This window comes from Apium graveolens, chromosome 10 (genome assembly GCF_009905375.1).
Source record: "Apium graveolens cultivar Ventura chromosome 10, ASM990537v1, whole genome shotgun sequence".
NCBI classification, from domain to species: domain Eukaryota; kingdom Viridiplantae; phylum Streptophyta; class Magnoliopsida; order Apiales; family Apiaceae; genus Apium; species Apium graveolens.
Window position 1 is genome coordinate 197,911,085 of NC_133656.1, and position 18,842 is coordinate 197,929,926.

Genomic DNA, 18,842 nt, shown 5'->3' on the forward strand with positions numbered 1-18,842 from the left:
ATATATGTAAATCATAAAAAAAAGTTGCTTCACTATTAAACTCAATTTTCAATTTTTTAATTGTTTCGAAAAACATTAAATTTATAGTCAATATATAAGATTTTAAATATTTTATATAAAAAAAGGAATATTCTAATTTTAACTTAATATAATATTGGTTAAAAGTACTACTTTAAGAAACATCATTGTAATATAGTTATATATCATTATTAGTCAATTTGCTAAATTTCTATCAATAGCTGATAAAAAAATTCGAACAAATTATTCAAACAGATTTTATAAGATATCCGTGACTTGTGTGTGCCGCCCAAGCAAATAAATTTGCTTGCAAAACAAAAAAAAGTTCCTTCCCACGTTTGAAGTAACGACTACGCATAACCTATACTATATAGGAAAATATATAAACCACCTCTGTACATGCAAGCAATTATTCTAGAGTTTCATTACCTTTGTACACACAGAACCATAAACATGAGTAAGATTCAAATTTTCGTAAAATCATTGAATAGCAAGACGATCTCACTCGGTGTTGGCTCGAGTGACTCGGTTGAGTATGTGAAAAAGCTGATTGCTGAGGAGAGTGGTGGTGAGTAATGATTTGACTATTTATTGCGTGTGTGCGTTTAATGTGTATGTAGTAGCAGTAAGTTGCATGAGTTTTGTAGTGTTTAAATTGATATTGGTTCGAATATAATGTAATATAAAGATTAAGTACTTGTGGCATTTATTTAACGTATTATGGTTTTAGATGAGTTTTGTTTACGAAAGTTCCAAGGGGATCTTATATTATACTATTTGTGAGGTTTTATATTTGTCTTCTTGTCTTGTGTAAAGAATAACACGTAGAGTAAGTTACACAAATTTATGTTGTGTTTTGATTGTGAAGCTGGTGCAGACATGGAGGAGATGAGGCTTGTTTTTGCTGGACAAGAGCTTGAGGATGATAGTACTGTTGGTGATTATCAGATCCAGAATGGTAATATAACTTCACTAATTGCGCCTGTGTGTGCTTTTGTTTGTGTGCGTTGAAGCATATGCATATCGAATTAGAGTAACAGAAGGGTTAATGTCTGTGTAGAATCGACACTGGATGTGCTTGTGAGGTTGAGAGGTGGAAAGGGAGGACCTCCTCAGAGGATTGATCCGAATTTGATTCTGTTGGCTCAAAAGTATAATCAGAAGAAGATGATATGCAGGAAGTAAGCATTGCTAGTGCATTCATGTTTTGATTGTTTATTACTAGTATTTAGCTTTACTCTTTTCCAATGCTTTATAAATTTATTGATCTAGTAAATGTATAGTGATTACCTTCAATGATGTTGATTAGTTGAAGCTTTTAATTACCGAATCTAACCAATGAAAGAATATTGATTGAACTCTGATCAGATGTTATGCACGTTTGGACATTCGTGCTAAGAATTGCAGGAAGAAGAAGTGTGGACATAGCAATCAGGTAATTACTGAGATTTTAAGTCATTTTTCGAAAACTTAAAGAAATATATGAGTGAATTTTAGGCTTACCTATGTTTGTTTGTGTGTTTGTGCAATGCAGTTGAGGCCGAAGTCTGTTCTGGATTCCAAGGGTTCGGGCTAAGAGGATTCTGATTTCTGAGTTTCGTGTTGTTTATCTAGTTATCTAGAACTAGAACTTTAGTATTATCAATTTTATGGGTGTAATAAGTCATTCAGACAATTGTACTTGTGGAAACAAGTTTCTAATTGGCAGTGGTTTGGGCCTTGATGTTATTCGAATAACCTTGTGCATGTTAGATTCCGAGTTTAATCCTTTTGGTTGGCTTGTGACTTTGATTGATGGCTGTTTCTTACTGGTTCGTGTACTGGTAGCTTGATTGATGCATGATCAGTTATTAAGTGAAATTGTCTTCTACTTTTTTTTATTAACAAAGTATGTATCTTCATGCATCATACTGAAAATAATCAAGTACATTCTCTGCAGGGTCAGCCGGTCGAGGTCTTATTCTTATTAAAATTGAGGTGTATTTTCTGTTAATTTTATCGATTACATGTTGCTGCATCTCGGCAGTATATTACGGATAGAGATGTAATAAAGAAACTGTTGGAAAATGAGGGTAGTAGCCCTACATTGTGCAGTCAATTTGAATCATAGTTTGAGTGGATGAATGTCGCGTGCGCGCGACAAGTGACACTGAGAACGTGTTCTCCTCCTACACTGGATAGAGATGGATGAGATATGATCATTCAAATTTAGTCCCTGAGTTGTGGAAATTTGTGAAAGTCCCAAAGGAGAATACATAGCTTTTTTATAGTAAAACATTTATATAGTTTTCAAAATGTGTTACTTATGTATTGCCCCAACACCTACGTGCGTGCAGGGGGTGCAAATCTAGGGCTTTCGAGGGGCAAGCTCGAGCCTATATATTATTATTATCAGGTTTAGGGTTATATTATTTATTCGAAACATATCTCATAGCCGCCTCCTACACAAAAAAAACCATTTTCTCTTCCGGTAATAGTTTCTTGCCCGTTCTTATTCGCCGAAGGCGCTGTTCGTGCAACAACGCCGTTTTCTCATTTTATCCTGGGAGGCTAGCAACTCGCACATACGGTGAGTGCCGTGATAACTTTAAGGAGACAGTATACGCTGGACTCGAGAACTTCTCTTGTTATATCCTTTTATTGTCTTTTCTGTTATTCGTATATTTTGTTTGTATTAATCGCAGATTGTGGCTCACAATTTTAAAGCTATCATTATTTTATATCTGTGACTAATACATCTGTATCTGCCTGTTTTGTTGAGTAACAGATCTATGGACGATAACACTGTGAACAATACGATGAACATGACGGCTGATCCCAATGCACAGATCGCTGGATCTAATGGGATTCACCAGCAGGCGATTAACCCTAACACACAGATCGTAGTATCGGATGGGGGTCAAACACCTGTTGGACATGTGCCTTCGGGATATGTGCCTGTGGGACACACTGTCATTGGACAGTTTAGTGTGCCTCTTGGACAGATATCGGCAGGATTCACACCTCCGATTATACCTGCGGTGCCTACTAGTGTGCATACATCTGTAGTACAGACGCACACACCATCTGTCCCACATGTCGTGCCTGTCGCACCTGTTATGCCAACTGTGCCTATTGCACACATTGAAAAACCTGAGAAATTCAACGGAATGAACTTCAAACGTTGGCAGCAAAAGATGCACTTCTATCTGACCATGTTACATCTGGATCGCTTCTTGAAGGAAGAGGTACCATTGCTCACTGGTGAGAGCAACACGCAAACTTTGTATGCTGTGGATGCTTGGAAGCACTCTGGACTACATATGTCGGAATATTGTTTGGCTAACTCGTTGTATAACGTGTATAGCTTGAAACCAACAGCTAAGGCCTTATGGGAGTCAATTGACCATAAGTATAAAATCGAGGACGTTGGGGCAAATAAGTGGATTCTTGACCGTTTTCTTGACTATAAGATGACGGATTCTAAGATTGTGGTCAGTCAGATGCAAGAACTGCAGGTGATCATTCATGAAATTCATGTTGAAGGAATGATCATTAGTGAATCTTTTCAAATTGCTGCTGTGATTGAAAAGTTGCCACATGCATGGAAAATGTTCAAGAACTACCTTAAGCACAAGCGAAAGGAGATGACCATGAAGGATTTGATCCTCAGACTTCGTATTGAAGAAGACAACAGAGGATCTGAGAAAAAGTCGAATGTTGCTACTAAGAAGGCAAACGTGGTGGAGCATGTTAAAAGCTCCAAGCCAAAGAAGGCCACTTCTGGTAAAGGGGGAAAACTGGCACCCAAGGGAGGGATTTCGAAATCGAAATTCCAAGGGATGTACTACAACTGTGATAAAGTGGATCATAGGTCTTCTGATTGCAAGAAGCCCAAAAAGGCCAACAAGAAGAAAGAAGCAAACATGGTCGATCACATGTCCAAGGAGATGGGTGACATAGACCTATGTGCTACGGTCTCTGAAGTGAACCTGGTCGGCTCTAATCTACGTGAGTGGTGGATTAATACTGGTGCTACTAGGCATGTTTGCTCAGACAAGGTGATTTTCTCTAGCCTCAAGGCTTCCGATGCTGGTGAGAAGCTTTACATGGGGAACTCAACGACTTCTACCATTGAAGGTGAAGGAACGGTGATTCTGAAGATGACCTCTGGGAAGAATCTGACTTTGAAGAATGTATTGTATGTGCCTGATATTCGTAAAAACCTCGTGTCTGGTTCTTTGTTGAATGAGCATGGCTTTCGTATTGTAATTGAGTCAGATAAAGTTGTTTTGTCTAAGAGTGGTATGTTTGTAGGAAAGGGCTATGTAACCGATGAACTATTTAAGCTCAATGTTATGTCCATTAAGGACGATAATGAAATGAAGAATTCTTCTGCTTACTTGAGTCTCCTAATTTATGACATGCTAGAATATGACTTGTTAATTATGACACTTTACGAAGGTTAAGTGTAAAAGAATACATACGGAAATTAACAATTGATACAAAACATAAGTGTCAGACTTGTGTTGAGGCAAAATTAACGAGGTCATCATTTAAACGTGTGGAAAGAAACACCAAAGTGCTAGACCTAATACATAGCGATATATGTGATTTAAAATTCGCTCCAACCAGAGGAGAAAACAAGTATTTTATTACATTAATAGATGACTGTACAAAATACTGTTATATATATTTACTGAAAAGCAAAGACAAAGCTATAGATAAATTTAAAATCTATAAGGAAGAAGTTGAGACAACAAACTGAGAAAATCGAAACGATACGAAGTGATCGTGGAGGTGAATATGTTGAACCCTTTGGGGAATTCTGTTCACAACATGGTATAATCCATGAGGTTACTGCACCAAACTCCCCTCAGTCAAATGGAGTGGCTGAGAGGAAGAACCGCACTCTCAAAGAAATGATGAATGCGATGTTGCTAAGCTCTGGACTTCCGCAGTCGATGTGGGGGGATGCCATCTTAAGCGCGAATAATATTTTAAATATTACTATGTGCGAGAATAAGGATGTAAGTCCTTATGAAATGTGGAAGAAAAAGAAACCAAGTTACCAACACCTGAAAGTGTGGGGGTGCCTGGCAAAGGTACTGGTCCCTACACCTAAGAAAGTAAAGATTGGTCCAAAGACTATGGATTGTATCTTTATCGGATATCCACCACATAGCACTGTATATCGGTTTCTCGTATATGATTCCAAGATTCCTGAAATTCAAAAGAATACGATTATGGAATCTAGGAATGCCTCATTTTTTGAGACGACATTTCCTTGCAATCCAGGAAACGAACCCCCTACAACGTCCAAACGAGCTCATGAGTCTATAAAGGACAATAATGAGAGTACAGAAAGTGAGGACGAAAATGTGGGGGTAGTGAGAAGGAGCAAAAGGCAACGTACGGAGAAATCCTATGGGTCTGACTTTATGACATACTTGCTCGAGGAAGGTGACCCGAAAACCTATAAGGTAGCGGTTACCTCACCCGATGGCCCCATGTGGAAAGAGGCCATTAAAAATGAAGTTGATTCAATTTTGCAAAATCACACTTGGGAATTAGTTGATTTGCCAAACGGCTATAAGCCATTAGGTAGCAAGTGGGTTTTCAAGAAAAAACTGAAAACTGATGGTACTATCGACAAGTACAAGGCAAGACTTGTAATTAAAGGATACAAGCAACAGAAAGGTCTCGACTACTTTGACACATATTCTCCAGTAACGAGAATAACGTCTATAAGGATGATGTTTGCTATCGATGCACTGCAAAATTTAGTAGTATATCAAATGGATGTGAAAATAGCTTTTCTAAATGGAGATATAGATGAGGAAATCTATATTGAATAACCTGAAGGATTCGTTGTCCCGGGTCAAGAGAGGAAAGTCTGTAGATTAGTGAAGTCACTGTATGGCTTGAAACAAGCGCCTATGAAATGGCATGAGAAATTTGATGAGGTCGTGTTGGCCAATGGCTTCAAGATCAATGAATATGATAGTTGTGCCTATTACAAAGATAATGAAAGCAGTTATGTCAAGGACAATGACAATGGTTATGTCATGATGACATTGTATGTAGACGATCTACTTATTGCCGGAAGTAATGACAAAGTGATCAAATCTACAAAGAAAATGTTAAAGGCAATATTTGACATGAAAGACATGGGACTAGCAAAAGTGATTCTAGGAATCCAAATTTCTAGAACATCAAAAGGACTCGCACTGAGTCAACCTCATTATGTTGACAAGATCCTTGAGAAGTTTCTTAAGGATGACCTTGAGAAAGCCAGGACACCTGTGGATATGACCTTACATCTATCCAAGAACAAAGGTGTAGCGGTTTCCCAGTTGGAATACTCGAGGATAATCGGAAGTCTGATGTATCTAATGAGTTGTACAAGATCAGACATTGCATACTCAATCAGCAAGTTGAGTAGGTTTACGAGTAATCCGGGAACTGATCACTGGAAAGCGATCATAAGGGTACTGAGGTACTTGAGAGGAACTCGAGACTATAGACTATACTATGGAAGATATCCAAAAGTATTAGAGGGATATACTGACGCGAACTGGATATCCAGTAAGAAGGCTCTAAAGTCTACGAGTGGCTATGTGTTTACACTAGCTGGCGCGGAAATCTCATGGAAATCCTCAAAAAAAATTATGATAACTCATTTTACGATGGAAGCTGAGTTCGTGGCACTAGATAAATGCGCCGAAGAGGCTGAATATTTACGCCAATTTTTAGAGGATATTCCAAGATGGCCAAAACTTGTGACTGCAATAGGGATACACTGTGACAGTCAATCCGCTATTGGTAGAGCACTAAGCACGATGTATAATGGAAAGTCTCGTCATATACGATGACGCCATAGTTCCATTAGATAATTGATCTCAACCGGAATTATCACTATTGACTATATACCGTCAAAGGATAATATCGCGGATCCGCTAACCAAAGGGTTATCAAGAGAAGTGGTTGAGAAATTATCGAGAGGGATGGGCCTTAAGCCTGTTACTTAACGGCGTGATGGTGTACACCCAACCAATGCTGACTAGAGATCCCACAAACTTGGTTCAATGGGCCAACTAAATCATGATGACCAATTAATTTTGGGGGAAACCCCTGGCCTGTTCCTATGATGAGGAAACAGTGAGACCCATATGGTACGAGGTTAAGCCTTTGAGCTTTTAATGATCTTTTGGGGAATACATGGAGTTCAGGAGTGAACGCATGAAATTCAGTTGAGTAAATGCTGGGTTACTCTATAAGAAAAAGATCACCTATGTGGGAGAGAAGTGGGGCCGCTTCAAAAGAGAATTGCGAGGCACAATTCTTTAGAAACTCCTGCAGAACCAGGACGATGTTCCATGGCCAAAATGGACATACTCATGAGAATTGAACGAGTCAGAAAGGATATAGTGATAAGTATATCATCGTTTACACAAACGGTCGAACAGTTCAAGGACAAGCATGTCTACTGTCTACCAGTAAAGTCAGTATGCTTATTCGAGCGAAGGTTCAAGGAGCATTCTCTACCTATCGTATGCTATATCTGATCGAAGAACTATCACCAATTCAAACTCCGTGTCTGTCTATCTGGTGTGTGCTACTGAAATGTCAATCTCATTCATATGGGGGATTATTGGAAAATGTGGGTAGTAGCCCCCATTATCGAGTCAATTTGAGCCATAGTTTGAGTGGACAAATGTCGCGTGCGCGCGACAAGTGACACTTGGAACGTGTTCTCCTCCGCGAGAGCTTTCCGAGGCACTTTGAATAACTCAAAATGACTAAGAGATGGATGAGATATGATCATCCAAAGTTAGTCCCTTAGTTGTGGAAATTCGTGAAAGTCCCACATTGATTTTGCAAAGGAGAATGCATAGCTTTATATAGTAAAACACTTATGTAGTTTTCAAAATGTGTTACTTATGTATTGCCCCAACACCTACGTGCGCGTAGGGGGTGCAAATCTTGGACTTTCGAGGGGCAAGCGTGCGGACACGAATGTAGCAGAAAATTGGCTCGAATAATTACAGACTAGTTTTGCTAAATTTAAATTCTACTGGGCTTGGGCTCTTAAATTCTTAATTCGTTTTTGATTACAAATTATTATAATTGATTTGGCGAAATAATAATTCTGATTCAATTACGGATTTGATTATTAATCAACGCGTTTTATTTAATTACGTGTAAAGTAGCGCACATGTTTCTCTCGAGCCTATATATTATCATTATCAGGTTTAGGGTTATATTATTTATTTGAAACATATCTCACAGCCGCCTGCTACACAAAAAAAAACCTTTTCTCTTCCGGTGATAGTTTCTTGTCCGTTCTTGTTCGCCGAAGGCGCTGTTCGTGCAACAACGCCGTTTTCTCGTTTTTTCGTTTTATCTTGGGAGGCTAGCGACTCGCACATACGGTGAGGGCCGTGATAGCTTTAAGGAGACAGTATACGTTGGACTCGAGAACTTCTCTTGTTATATCCTTTTATTGTCTTTTCTGTTATTCGTATATTTTGTTTGTATTAATTGCAGATTTTGGCTCACAGAAACATAATTATTCTTTATGCTGTGCAATTGAAATAAACAAAGCGGAATGAGCAAAGAACAGATGGCTAATGATATTATGTTCAACTTGTAAATCTTTCAATTAGCAGATGGCTAATGATATCATATGATTGTACTTTTGGGCCATGATTCTGAGAATGCATTCACATCTGAGTACTCTGTAATTTTGATTGCAGGCACGAGATTAGTAATCAAGATCATTGATTCCATGTCTCGACCAATTTCTGCACAATGAAATTACAGTAGATGTATATATATTGTTTATATTCGAGTGGATCAATTTGAATTAACACAGGCTTGGATATATTGCAAACTTTGGTCTGTCAAGCTCAGAGCAAAAACTGACTGAAGATGATTTTGAATTAGCAATCATGACTTGCAAGACGAGCCGAGATTACGTAATTGCACTAGTAGCCTGATATTAATTTCAGAGTTCACGCAGTTTCAAAGTTTCATAACTCGCATATGTATTACATTCCTAGATTGTCATGTCCATTTTATCTGATTGTTCATAGTAAACTTGGCATGCATTGATCAATGTGGTGCTCTAGTAGAGCTAATAATCGACTCACATATTGTGGAGAATTTATGCTGCATTGTGAATTGAAGTTAGCTTGGCGCCGGAAATGGTAAGTCCCAGCCCTGGTCGGTTCCAGGCTTACAGTGGGCTTAAATCTATTCCAAATGTACTTCTAGATTAATGCAAACCTAATTATAGTAATTCATTTGTAAGCCAAACCTAATTCGAACTTTTGATCTTCCGTAAGGGGGACAGCTCCTTGCAAATGCAGTGACCGATTTAATGATTAAAGAATTGATCAAATTACGTACATATATATAGATATATATATAATGCGTCTTTACAGGAGTATTGTTATATAGTACATTGATAATATGTATATATTAAAATTGTAAACATCACACATGTATACGATTATACTATCAAGAAGTTCTGATTTATTGACACGAACAAAATGCTGTAATGAGTACAAGTGATGAGCTTGTGGAGCATCCTCTGCTAGCTGCAACTGCATGATCATCCAACTTTTATAGCTTGTTGCTGTTATCCCGTTTTTGATCAAAATGGATGTGGGGAAAATGTGCCCACTACAATGCACACATATATTTTTCACATATATAGTTAGAACCCAACAATCAATTTCTAATTTCTATTTGGAGCACGACCAAAATATAACATTATTTCAACTTGTTTCATTTTTCTAAAATTCAATTAAACGTTTTTATGCAGCTTACATTTTTAGCGGCTGTACTGAAGGCTTCACGGTGGCTAATGTCTGGTTTTACTGATTTTATCCTTTGAATTTCTTCCCTGCAAATTGTCGACCCCAAAAAGTTTCTTAGTTACATATTTAATTAGGAGCTGCAAAAAAGTGAAGAGTACACACAGGCATACACAAAGGGGCTGCCCTACCTATATGAACTACTCAAATTAATAATTACCCCCTTCAATCTTTGAATTTGTTGAGGCATATAATTATCACCAGCTAATTCACGTACGCTAAATTACATTTATTAAACGACTAATTGTACTCCTGTCAAATGCTTTATTTTCACAAAATCTAGAATTAAATGTAAGGATTGAAACTTACTTAATGAATCTGTTATATGCGGAAGGAACGCGTTGTCTCTTCTCTGGTGCTGCGAATACATAAACGTTAATTCGTTTAGTTAATTACTGCTACTCAACTTGTCAAAAAATTCGACATATGCATAGTGAATCTCTGTGTCTATTTATACATAGTTGCATCTGAGGTAGTACTAAATTTTAACTCAAACACTTGCAGCATCTCTCTCAAAGAATAGCCAGAATGTTTAGCTAAAATTATATTAAATAATATTAAACATGTACAATAATGTTGATGTTAGTTTATAAAGTTGTTACTTATACTTAAAAAATAATCTTTTTATTATTATTTTAGTTAATCTCATTAAAGCATTTTGGCTGAATACGATGTAAATGATTATATAAAATAAATTGAGATTCAACAAATATAAATAATCAAAGTTGAATATGTAAAATTATAACTAACAAGAGTGTGTTTTTTGAGTAGTGTCAATTTACAGGATAGGTGAAAATCGGTACAATTTAGATGTCAGATTAAACTTTTTAGCTAACCGGTCTCGATAGTTGGACTTGGAGTCGCTTTTCAAGCCACTCAAATCATCACAGGTTTATTTTTATAATTTGATATATAATGAATTATCATATTTACGAGTGAAGGCAGGTCGTGTTGGTCGGGTGTTAGGGGTAATAAATCGAACCAACATAATTAGTTTGATTTTAAAAAATGAACCCGTTAATTAAAAAAAATATTTTCAACTCAACACTGCCTTTTATACATTGGGTCGGGTTGGTTTGGGTTAAAACTCGAATAAAACTATTTAAATATTTTTTAGGAGTCAAAATTTCAAATAAATTTAACCAAAAGTTGAAGTAAACTAGTAGTACCCCATAATTTAATGAAAGATAAATATTATTGGATATTATACGTACCGTAAACTCTTCTAGTTTAAAGTTAATAAATTATAGTGTGTTATCCGTAAAATAATAATATTATTTCGAATATATTGATTAATACAATAAATACATAAATTTATAAAATTTCAAATAATAATACTATAATTATATCATCGGGTTGGGTTGGGTTAGTAAGGGTTTAATTTTTTTAAAATTTGACCCAACCCATTATATTCGTGTTGACAAAAATTTAAACTAATTAAATTTTGGGTTTTGGATAGTTCGACTTCGTCGGCTGAAATAAGAAACAGGTTGGGACGATTTTACGATTTGGTTAGTTTTTTGTTCATCCCTAATCACACTTAATGATTAGGGATTATATTTGAGTAAATTACAAGGTATTTTTTTAACTTTATTTACTTTAATATTTTGGTGGTCAAAATTCAAATTTTGTAATAAATTGGCCAACTAATATTTTAACGCTTGAAAAAGATGGGTAAGGGTTACTTTTGAAATCACGATCTTAACCAACTTCTTGAATAATACAAGTAATGTTAGACCCATCATTTTTTAAATTTCAAATTCTGATTGATGTAAAATCGGAAAAGTTCAGTCACATGTATGTAATTTACTAGAATTTATATGTATGGATACGAGTACAAGTAGGTTAGCTAAAGCAGTTGTTCTTAGAAACCAATGTACTTACGGCGATTGGGAGGCATTCTCGGAGATTGTTGATGCCGATCAGCAGATTCAAATGCAGAAAACTTGTTGCATTCAGAAGATGAGCCGCAGTCTCTTCTAGCATTCACCAGCCCTGACTGTGGTCTCTGCACTTTCTTCAATGCCACAAATAAAATATAGGCATGTAAATATAATTTTCTCCAAGCAGAAAGAACATATGTCCAGCTTAATTCTTTAGTACTCTATGATTCTCACTCGTATCGGTATTCGAGCTATTCCAACAAACTACTTAATTACCCTAATCCCCAGGTAATCTTTTATTTTTCTTCTAAATAAAAATAAAATATTTATTTTTTTATATAAAAAAGAACATTTTAAAAATGAATTCCGAACCTATATACTTTATAATTAACTTAACATGTATGTCAAGCATGTGAAAAATATGTAAAGAAATGAAGTCACAGATGTAGTATAAAGAAGGTACTAGTGATATAGATATACACGCACTCCGTTCCCTTATTTACAGTCACTCCGTTTCTTTACTTTTGAGAGTTTAAATTGATCAAGTAAAAATTAAAACTCATTTGTTTATTATTTTAAAAACTGAAAATTATATAATAAAATAGATGAGATGTAGTTTTAAATGATATAATTTTTTTAAATGGATATTTCAATGATACAATATGCATAAATTTTGGTAAAAGTTTGATCAACGATCATTAAAAGTCAAATGATAACTAAATAGAGATGAAATGAGTATATATATATATATCCGGAAATGTTGGTTAATTACTATAAATTATTCCTATATACTTATTGCATTATCATATGAGAGAACAGAGTGCAATTGTGAATAGCAGAAGCTAAGTTGTTTAATTAGGTTGATCAATCATATAATATTATTTCCTGATCGAAAAAGATCTTCTTTTGTTTTAAGTTATAAATATTTGATATTGAGAATAAATTAAAATAAATTAAACCTCCATTTAAATTAACAATAAATGTACATAAATAACTATAACATTAAGTCATTAACCCTAACCAGAAAAAATATCATCTCTCTCAAGTTTAAAAAATTATCCTTTTAAGATGACAAGTTTGTTTATTTATCTCATGAAGGCTTTTACGATGGTTGAGTTTTTGTCACTTAATTCTGTTGTGGTCAAGGGATCTTGTGCGTGTCTTAGTTTACTTAACAAAAAAATTGTTTGTTTATCAAATATGTATTTATTAAAAATCTATTAGACGAAATTTGCAACATTCAAATTGAACTCTACTCCAATTATATTACTAATATCTTTGAATTCTAGGCTTCTAGTAGGGTACATGCCAAGAATGGAGATACCCACAAATCTCTCTCTCTCACCCACAAAATTGTCCTCTCTTTCCCCCTCATCCCTATCCATTATAATTTGATGTTAAAGAAACGATGATAAAGAAAAAAAATCATATTGCAGGCTTGCAGCCGATCTATTTGGTCTTTATATATATAAAATTATACCTGAAGATCTTGAAGTGGAAGGGAGTGAAGCATAGGTCCCATATTAACAGAGAACAAATTAACGCAGTGCCCGCACCTCACTGTCACCACTGTTGTCATACTGTTGCATGGAACACTCACCTGCAATATTCATCAACATTATTTCTATATATTTATATGCAGGTTGTAACTAATTAATACTTAATCAGGTTTCCTGATTAACACAGTAGTTATAAATATATATTTACTTTTGATGCTCCTGACTTTTTTGGAACTGACACAATGCATGACACTTCCATTAAACCACAGAGAAAAGAAGTTAAAGGCAATGTCTGAAAGTCGAGGCCATTAGCCATGTATAAAGCTGCTATCACTGTATCTCTCTGCGTACTATCCAATCCATCCCATCATTCATTCATCTCTTATAATTCCAGGTGGGGTTGGCAAATATTGTACAGTATATATAAACTTTTCGAAGGCCGGCCCCAGAGATTGTTCTTAATTACTATATGTTCACTATAATTTTCAACCGATAGGAAAAAACGTACAAGGGGTGAATTAAGCGCCTAAAGATGACACGGCCTCCTTAAATTAACAAAAAAATTCAGTGTTAAACCTATTGACAGAAAATTATAACGAAAAATGTTTACATTAACAATTATTATTTGTCATGAACCAGGACCCAACTTCTTAGATCAGAACAGTTTTATGTACAAATGTATTATGGTTCTAAAGGGGCTCCTTAAAAGACCCTACAACTGGGTGGGGTTATGATGAAAGAACAAGCACTATGATGAGTTCCCCTGATTTGTATTTCACAACAGCTTCGTGATCTTTCTTTTATAAATCAAGAAAAGAAGATCCAAGAAAGATTAATGTTTGATAAAGCATACCATTTGGATATGTAGGCGTTTTAAGAGCAAAAAGCATTCATGAACCCACACAGAGAGCTAGAGAGAGAGAGCGCTAAATTCACTAGCTTGATCATTGTATTAATAAGTTATTGAATTAACTCAAGAAGAGAGAGAGAGAGAGAGAGGGAGAGAGAGAGAGATAGAGAGAGAGAGAGAGAGAGGGAGAGAGAGAGAGAGATAGAGAGAGAGAGAGAGAGGGAGAGAGAGAGAGAGAGATAGAGAGAGAGAGAGAGAGGGAGAGAGAGAGGGAGAGAGAGGGAGAGAGAGAGGGAGAGAGAGAGAGCAATAGGTTTAGTAAGAGAGAGAGGGGGGGGGGGAGCGAGAGGGGGAGAGAGGGAGAGAGAGAGAGGGGGGATCCTTTACCTTGATCATTAACAATAACTTCAGTGAATTAGCTCATATACACAATAGGATTTTTTTTTTGCCCAGCTACTCATGAATGTGGTACTATAAACGCACGCTGGAAGGAGTTGTCAAGTCTGATAAATTAACTTGGAACCAATTTATTTAGTTATTGACCACATTATATGAAAATGAGTATACTTTTAAAAGGCTTGGGAAAAAGCTTCACGTTGTCTTGATCCAGCTTCGTCTAACCTTTGAAGAAACCCTAATCTATAGACCCTAGACTCAGATACATTTATGTATACATACATCAACTGTCATTCTCCACCTTTTTTATAACAGAAATTTATGCGTGCCAGATCTTGATCATGTATGATCGATCAATTACTAATTAATTATCCTACCTTTAACCAAATTAAACATAAAAATTAAAATGCGTTAAGCTAAAACTCTCTTACTACTGCATATTTAATTATATATGTTTAATCAAAATCTAACAATTGGACCAAAACCGTAATTTTATATGAATAATCTTTTCTTAACTTGGGGCCTTCACAACCGGCTTGCTCATACGGATTAAACCTAAATAAAAATTATGCTGCACCTATATATGGATCTTTTTTGTTTCTAAATGTTGTGGATCTTGATGTACATGGACACAGGAACAAATATATTATTAAAACAAAGAGGAAAAGAGGAGGAAGAAGAAGAAGATATACCGCAAGTACAGTGTTGCAGAAGTTGCATTGAACATAACAAACACGTTCGGTGGTGAATTCCAAAGACATTATAGTATTTTTCCGGCACGAAGAAAAGGGCCTCGATCAGACGGAAACAAAGCCGCACAATAGAAGAAAGAAAAGAAACAAAGAAGATTGCATCCAAAGGGGAAGCTCTAGCTAGAAGAGAAAAACAATGGATAAGAATGTTGATAAAAGATGAACAAAGGGCTATGTACTTACTGTATAAATGTTTGTTATTTGTGATTGAGAGAGATATATACTTAGAAGTTAGTGCAGATGGCATTAATTGTGTAATGTGATCAAGTGGTGGCCTTTTTAGAGATGTGGGGAAGGAGAGGGTTTGTGGAGTGTAGTGACTAGATACAATATATACATATATCCGTTTTTCTGTGGTGTGCCCATAATTCAGATATTAAGGAGTTTATGTGACAAATTTTAATCGATTTTATTAAAGTAATTATGATGATTAGCTCTCATGCAAAAAATTCTCATAATTATGACGATTAACTCTCACGCAAAAAATTCTCACTCATAAAAATAACCAATTCATAAAAAATTATTGTTAAAGCGTGGTATGGGCATAAACCCTAGTATATTATATTATGATATAGAGAATGAGTGGGCAGGAGTCCATCTAACCATCTGGGAAGTAATTGCAAGTATTTGATTACATTCCGTTTCTTTTGTGGAGAGCGGACGAGGGGGGCGATTGTGAGATGATGATATATACTTAATGCTCTTGGAATGTTTTGAGAAATGAGAGAGAATGCTTAAGCTATAAGCCATTCGTACTTTACTAAAGTTTGGGAAGAAATTCTTTCTTGTCCAAACTTTTTGGACGTTGTGAGAGGAGTCACTTATCGGATTATATAACACTCATTTTTATGTTTTATAAATCTAAGTATGGCCGTGTCTTAATCCATGTTTAATTATCGAAAATATCGTCATTTTATTAAAAATATGCTATTATTTAAATTTATTGGAAAATATCCTTGATAATAATGGTCTAAGATTTTTACATGATTGGTCAATTTTTAAAATATGTCCGAAAAAATCAGTTATTTATTATCTTCTCTATTACACCCTATTATCGATTATTTCTCAAAAAAAAAAGACCGTGCATATTTTATAGTTATGACGAAGAAAATGTTGATTTAATTATATTATGAGTTGTGTTTTATTTCAATTATTTTTGAGGTATTGTGCTACTAATTATATTGGTGAATTGATTTAATTGATATGACTTTAGGGCTAGGAAAATTGTACAGCTAAACATACACAACATTAGCCTACTAACCTAGTTAGCTATATAGAAGACGTTGATGCTATTGTCCAAATTAGATTTGTCGTTTTACAATGTGCCCTACGGTCAAACTTTCTTTTGCTTCACTAACAAAACAAAACTAATTAATAGCCATGTACCTACCTTCTTCCCATATTTGTCGCGTGTCTGCATAATCTAGCTTATTAGTTTCAAACATGCATGTCGGGGGTTTCGAATAATTAGTTTGTGGCAGTAATGTTATTAATCAAATGTCACTTGATTTAATATTTGATTAGAATGCATGACAAATTCAAATAACTGCTCTTCTTAAAAATGTGATCGGTCACACTGGTATCACCTAGCTTACTTTACGATGGCCAGAAGCACGGCGGTAATTCGCATCGAGTCAGTCAAATTTCCAGTCGATGGTAATTTGAGTTGAGGTTAATCGAATCAAGTTGAATTGGTTTTTTTAACTAATTGAACCTAAATTTTTTCCCAAACTCGGTTCATTAATTTTACAAAACGAGCTGAGCCGACTCGCTAAGCCAAACGAGCCAATTTTGAATTGGGCGAGCCGTCTCGTTTAATTTTACACTTAATCGAACATAAACCTCTATCATAACTCGGCTCGTTAAATTTTAACTCGGGTTGTTAAATTAAACAAGCTGAAATCTCTGCTCGAAGGCTCGTTTAACTAAACGGGTGAATCGAGTTTGAGTCGGGAGATCATGAGCCGCCCGAATCGAATTACGGCCATCCATGATTATAAGCATGTAATACTCTGTATCATTGATAAATTTTTTAATGCCTAAATATTCATTCTACAATTATAAATTTTCACATATGAATTAGATTGTCCAAGCATAAAAGTCAAGGTGAAAACAATTGTATTTAATATTTTCATAATATAAATATATTTATTAATATTTAATCTTATTTTTTACTAGTTAAGAGCAAGTACCGCAGAGTAGCTATCACATGTTGTAAATTAAAATTTAAAAATTTTGACAAAACTTGTACTCCAGCATTATTCTAACCGCCTCTCAAAACTTTAGACACACATTTCCCTTAATGTTTAATAAAATACTATTTATTTTTAATTTTATTTTTATCAATAAAATATTTATTATTTTTCTAATATATATTTTTTTAAATAATTGTTATTAAAATTTGAACTAAATATTATTATATTTATAAGGAGCAAATATAAAGAGTATTATTGTACCTAAATTACTAAAAGTTATATTTCTATAATATTATTTTTAAGAAACAAGACTTTTGGACTTATCCTTGTAGATAATGCGCCTCAGAGGCCGAATTATCAATTATGTACGAGATGATCACTGAGTTTTAATAAATAGTACATAGCTTTTAATTTATTACAGATGCAATGACAATTATATTTGAGATGCAATGGTTTGGGTTGTTGAGGTGGTGCTGTAACTTATAATCTGGTAACGACTTGACACTAATAGATACATGTATGATCTGCAGGGCAATTGATTAATATGAATTCATAGAGTTAATTGGACGGACTTGTATAGTCACGATCATCCATTTACACTGCCCAAAACAGCTGATATGTACGACGTGGTCCATTCTTTTTAATTATTAAGATCCTCGGTTTTTACCATTGAAATCATTTGGTTGTGAAATTTTTTTATAAATACTTTTAAGATAAAAATTGAAGGGAAGGTGATGGATCAAATCCCCTATTAGGGCTTAATTTTTTAAATTTTATTAGTCGCGAAAATTTTCTATTAACAAATAATTTGTCAATAATAGACGAGGATTTATTAATTTACGTAGAAACATTCTCCTTCTCAGATCTCTTTGATCACGCAATATAACTGCGCATTGCATTTGCTTAATAGTTGATGCTAGTTCTATGCCAATGGATCTGCATATCTATACATATTTATACATATTTAAAGATTAATGGTGTGTACATTATTTAATTTATAAATTTCTGCCCGACATTATTTAGTTATGCATGCTCATTACTGTGCACTCTGCATCTACGCAAATATCAGAGTAAAAACTTAATTAGCAAAAGAGAAAAGATATGCTGCAAATTTGTCGCATCTCATGTAAAACTAAAGAGTATATTTATATGGAACTTGATATATTTTGATACAAGCAGATTGAATTTACAAGGTAAGAAATAGGTTTATATAGCTAACATTTTTTCTTATTCAATCTTATCTAGTTGTTGATGTTGACGTGCTTGCAGGATAATAATATGTCTATCATGTACTCCCTCCGTCCCAATTTATCTGTCTTATTTGACTTTTTACGGTTAAATTGACTCAATTTTGACCGAAAATTTCATATAGTATAATATCGAAAA

The 18,842-nt window shown here is 34.9% G+C and overlaps 2 protein-coding genes across 4 annotated transcripts; one reads left to right on the forward strand and one right to left on the reverse strand.

Annotated features, from left to right (window-relative positions):
• The first annotated feature begins 430 nt into the window (after positions 1-430).
• On the forward strand, positions 431-1,785 carry LOC141692954 (ubiquitin-ribosomal protein eL40y fusion protein-like). 2 transcript variants are annotated; one of them, XM_074497923.1, is made up of 5 exons: positions 431-586; positions 887-976; positions 1,079-1,199; positions 1,387-1,453; positions 1,553-1,785. In XM_074497923.1, exons 1-5 carry the CDS (start codon positions 472-474, stop codon positions 1,592-1,594), a joined length of 435 nt encoding a protein of 144 aa, XP_074354024.1. In that variant the 5' UTR covers positions 431-471; the 3' UTR covers positions 1,595-1,785. The 2 variants fall into 2 exon arrangements, with proteins under 2 accessions (XP_074354024.1, XP_074354025.1); XM_074497924.1 differs by having other exon boundaries at positions 896-976.
• A 7,618-nt stretch (positions 1,786-9,403) lies between these two features.
• On the reverse strand, positions 9,404-15,531 carry LOC141693662 (putative axial regulator YABBY 2). 2 transcript variants are annotated; one of them, XM_074498814.1, is made up of 6 exons: positions 15,202-15,531; positions 13,245-13,364; positions 11,766-11,889; positions 10,191-10,239; positions 9,835-9,910; positions 9,404-9,687 (listed from the first exon to the last, which is right to left on the reverse strand). In XM_074498814.1, exons 1-6 carry the CDS (start codon positions 15,268-15,270, stop codon positions 9,628-9,630), a joined length of 498 nt encoding a protein of 165 aa, XP_074354915.1. In that variant the 5' UTR covers positions 15,271-15,531; the 3' UTR covers positions 9,404-9,627. The 2 variants fall into 2 exon arrangements, with proteins under 2 accessions (XP_074354915.1, XP_074354914.1); XM_074498813.1 differs by having other exon boundaries at positions 11,766-11,898; positions 15,202-15,524.
• Between the last annotated feature and the right edge of the window lie 3,311 nt (positions 15,532-18,842).

Bases quoted from the DNA above. Each gene is read 5' to 3' on its own strand.
- LOC141693662 (XM_074498813.1), bottom strand. From the start codon at position 15,270: ATGTCTTTGGAATTCACCACCGAACGTGTTTGTTATGTTCAATGCAAC. The intron at 11,899-13,244 runs GTATAATTTTAT...GTGGCATTGAAG, and splicing joins TTCCACTTCAAGATCTTCAG to AAAGTGCAGAGACCACAGTC. The intron at 9,911-10,190 runs GTAAGTTTCAAT...GACAATTTGCAG, and splicing joins GCATATAACAGATTCATTAA to GGAAGAAATTCAAAGGATAA.
- LOC141692954 (XM_074497923.1), top strand. From the start codon at position 472: ATGAGTAAGATTCAAATTTTCGTAAAATCATTGAATAGCAAGACGATC. The intron at 587-886 runs GTGAGTAATGAT...TTGATTGTGAAG, and splicing joins GATTGCTGAGGAGAGTGGTG to CTGGTGCAGACATGGAGGAG. The intron at 1,200-1,386 runs GTAAGCATTGCT...AACTCTGATCAG, and splicing joins AAGAAGATGATATGCAGGAA to ATGTTATGCACGTTTGGACA.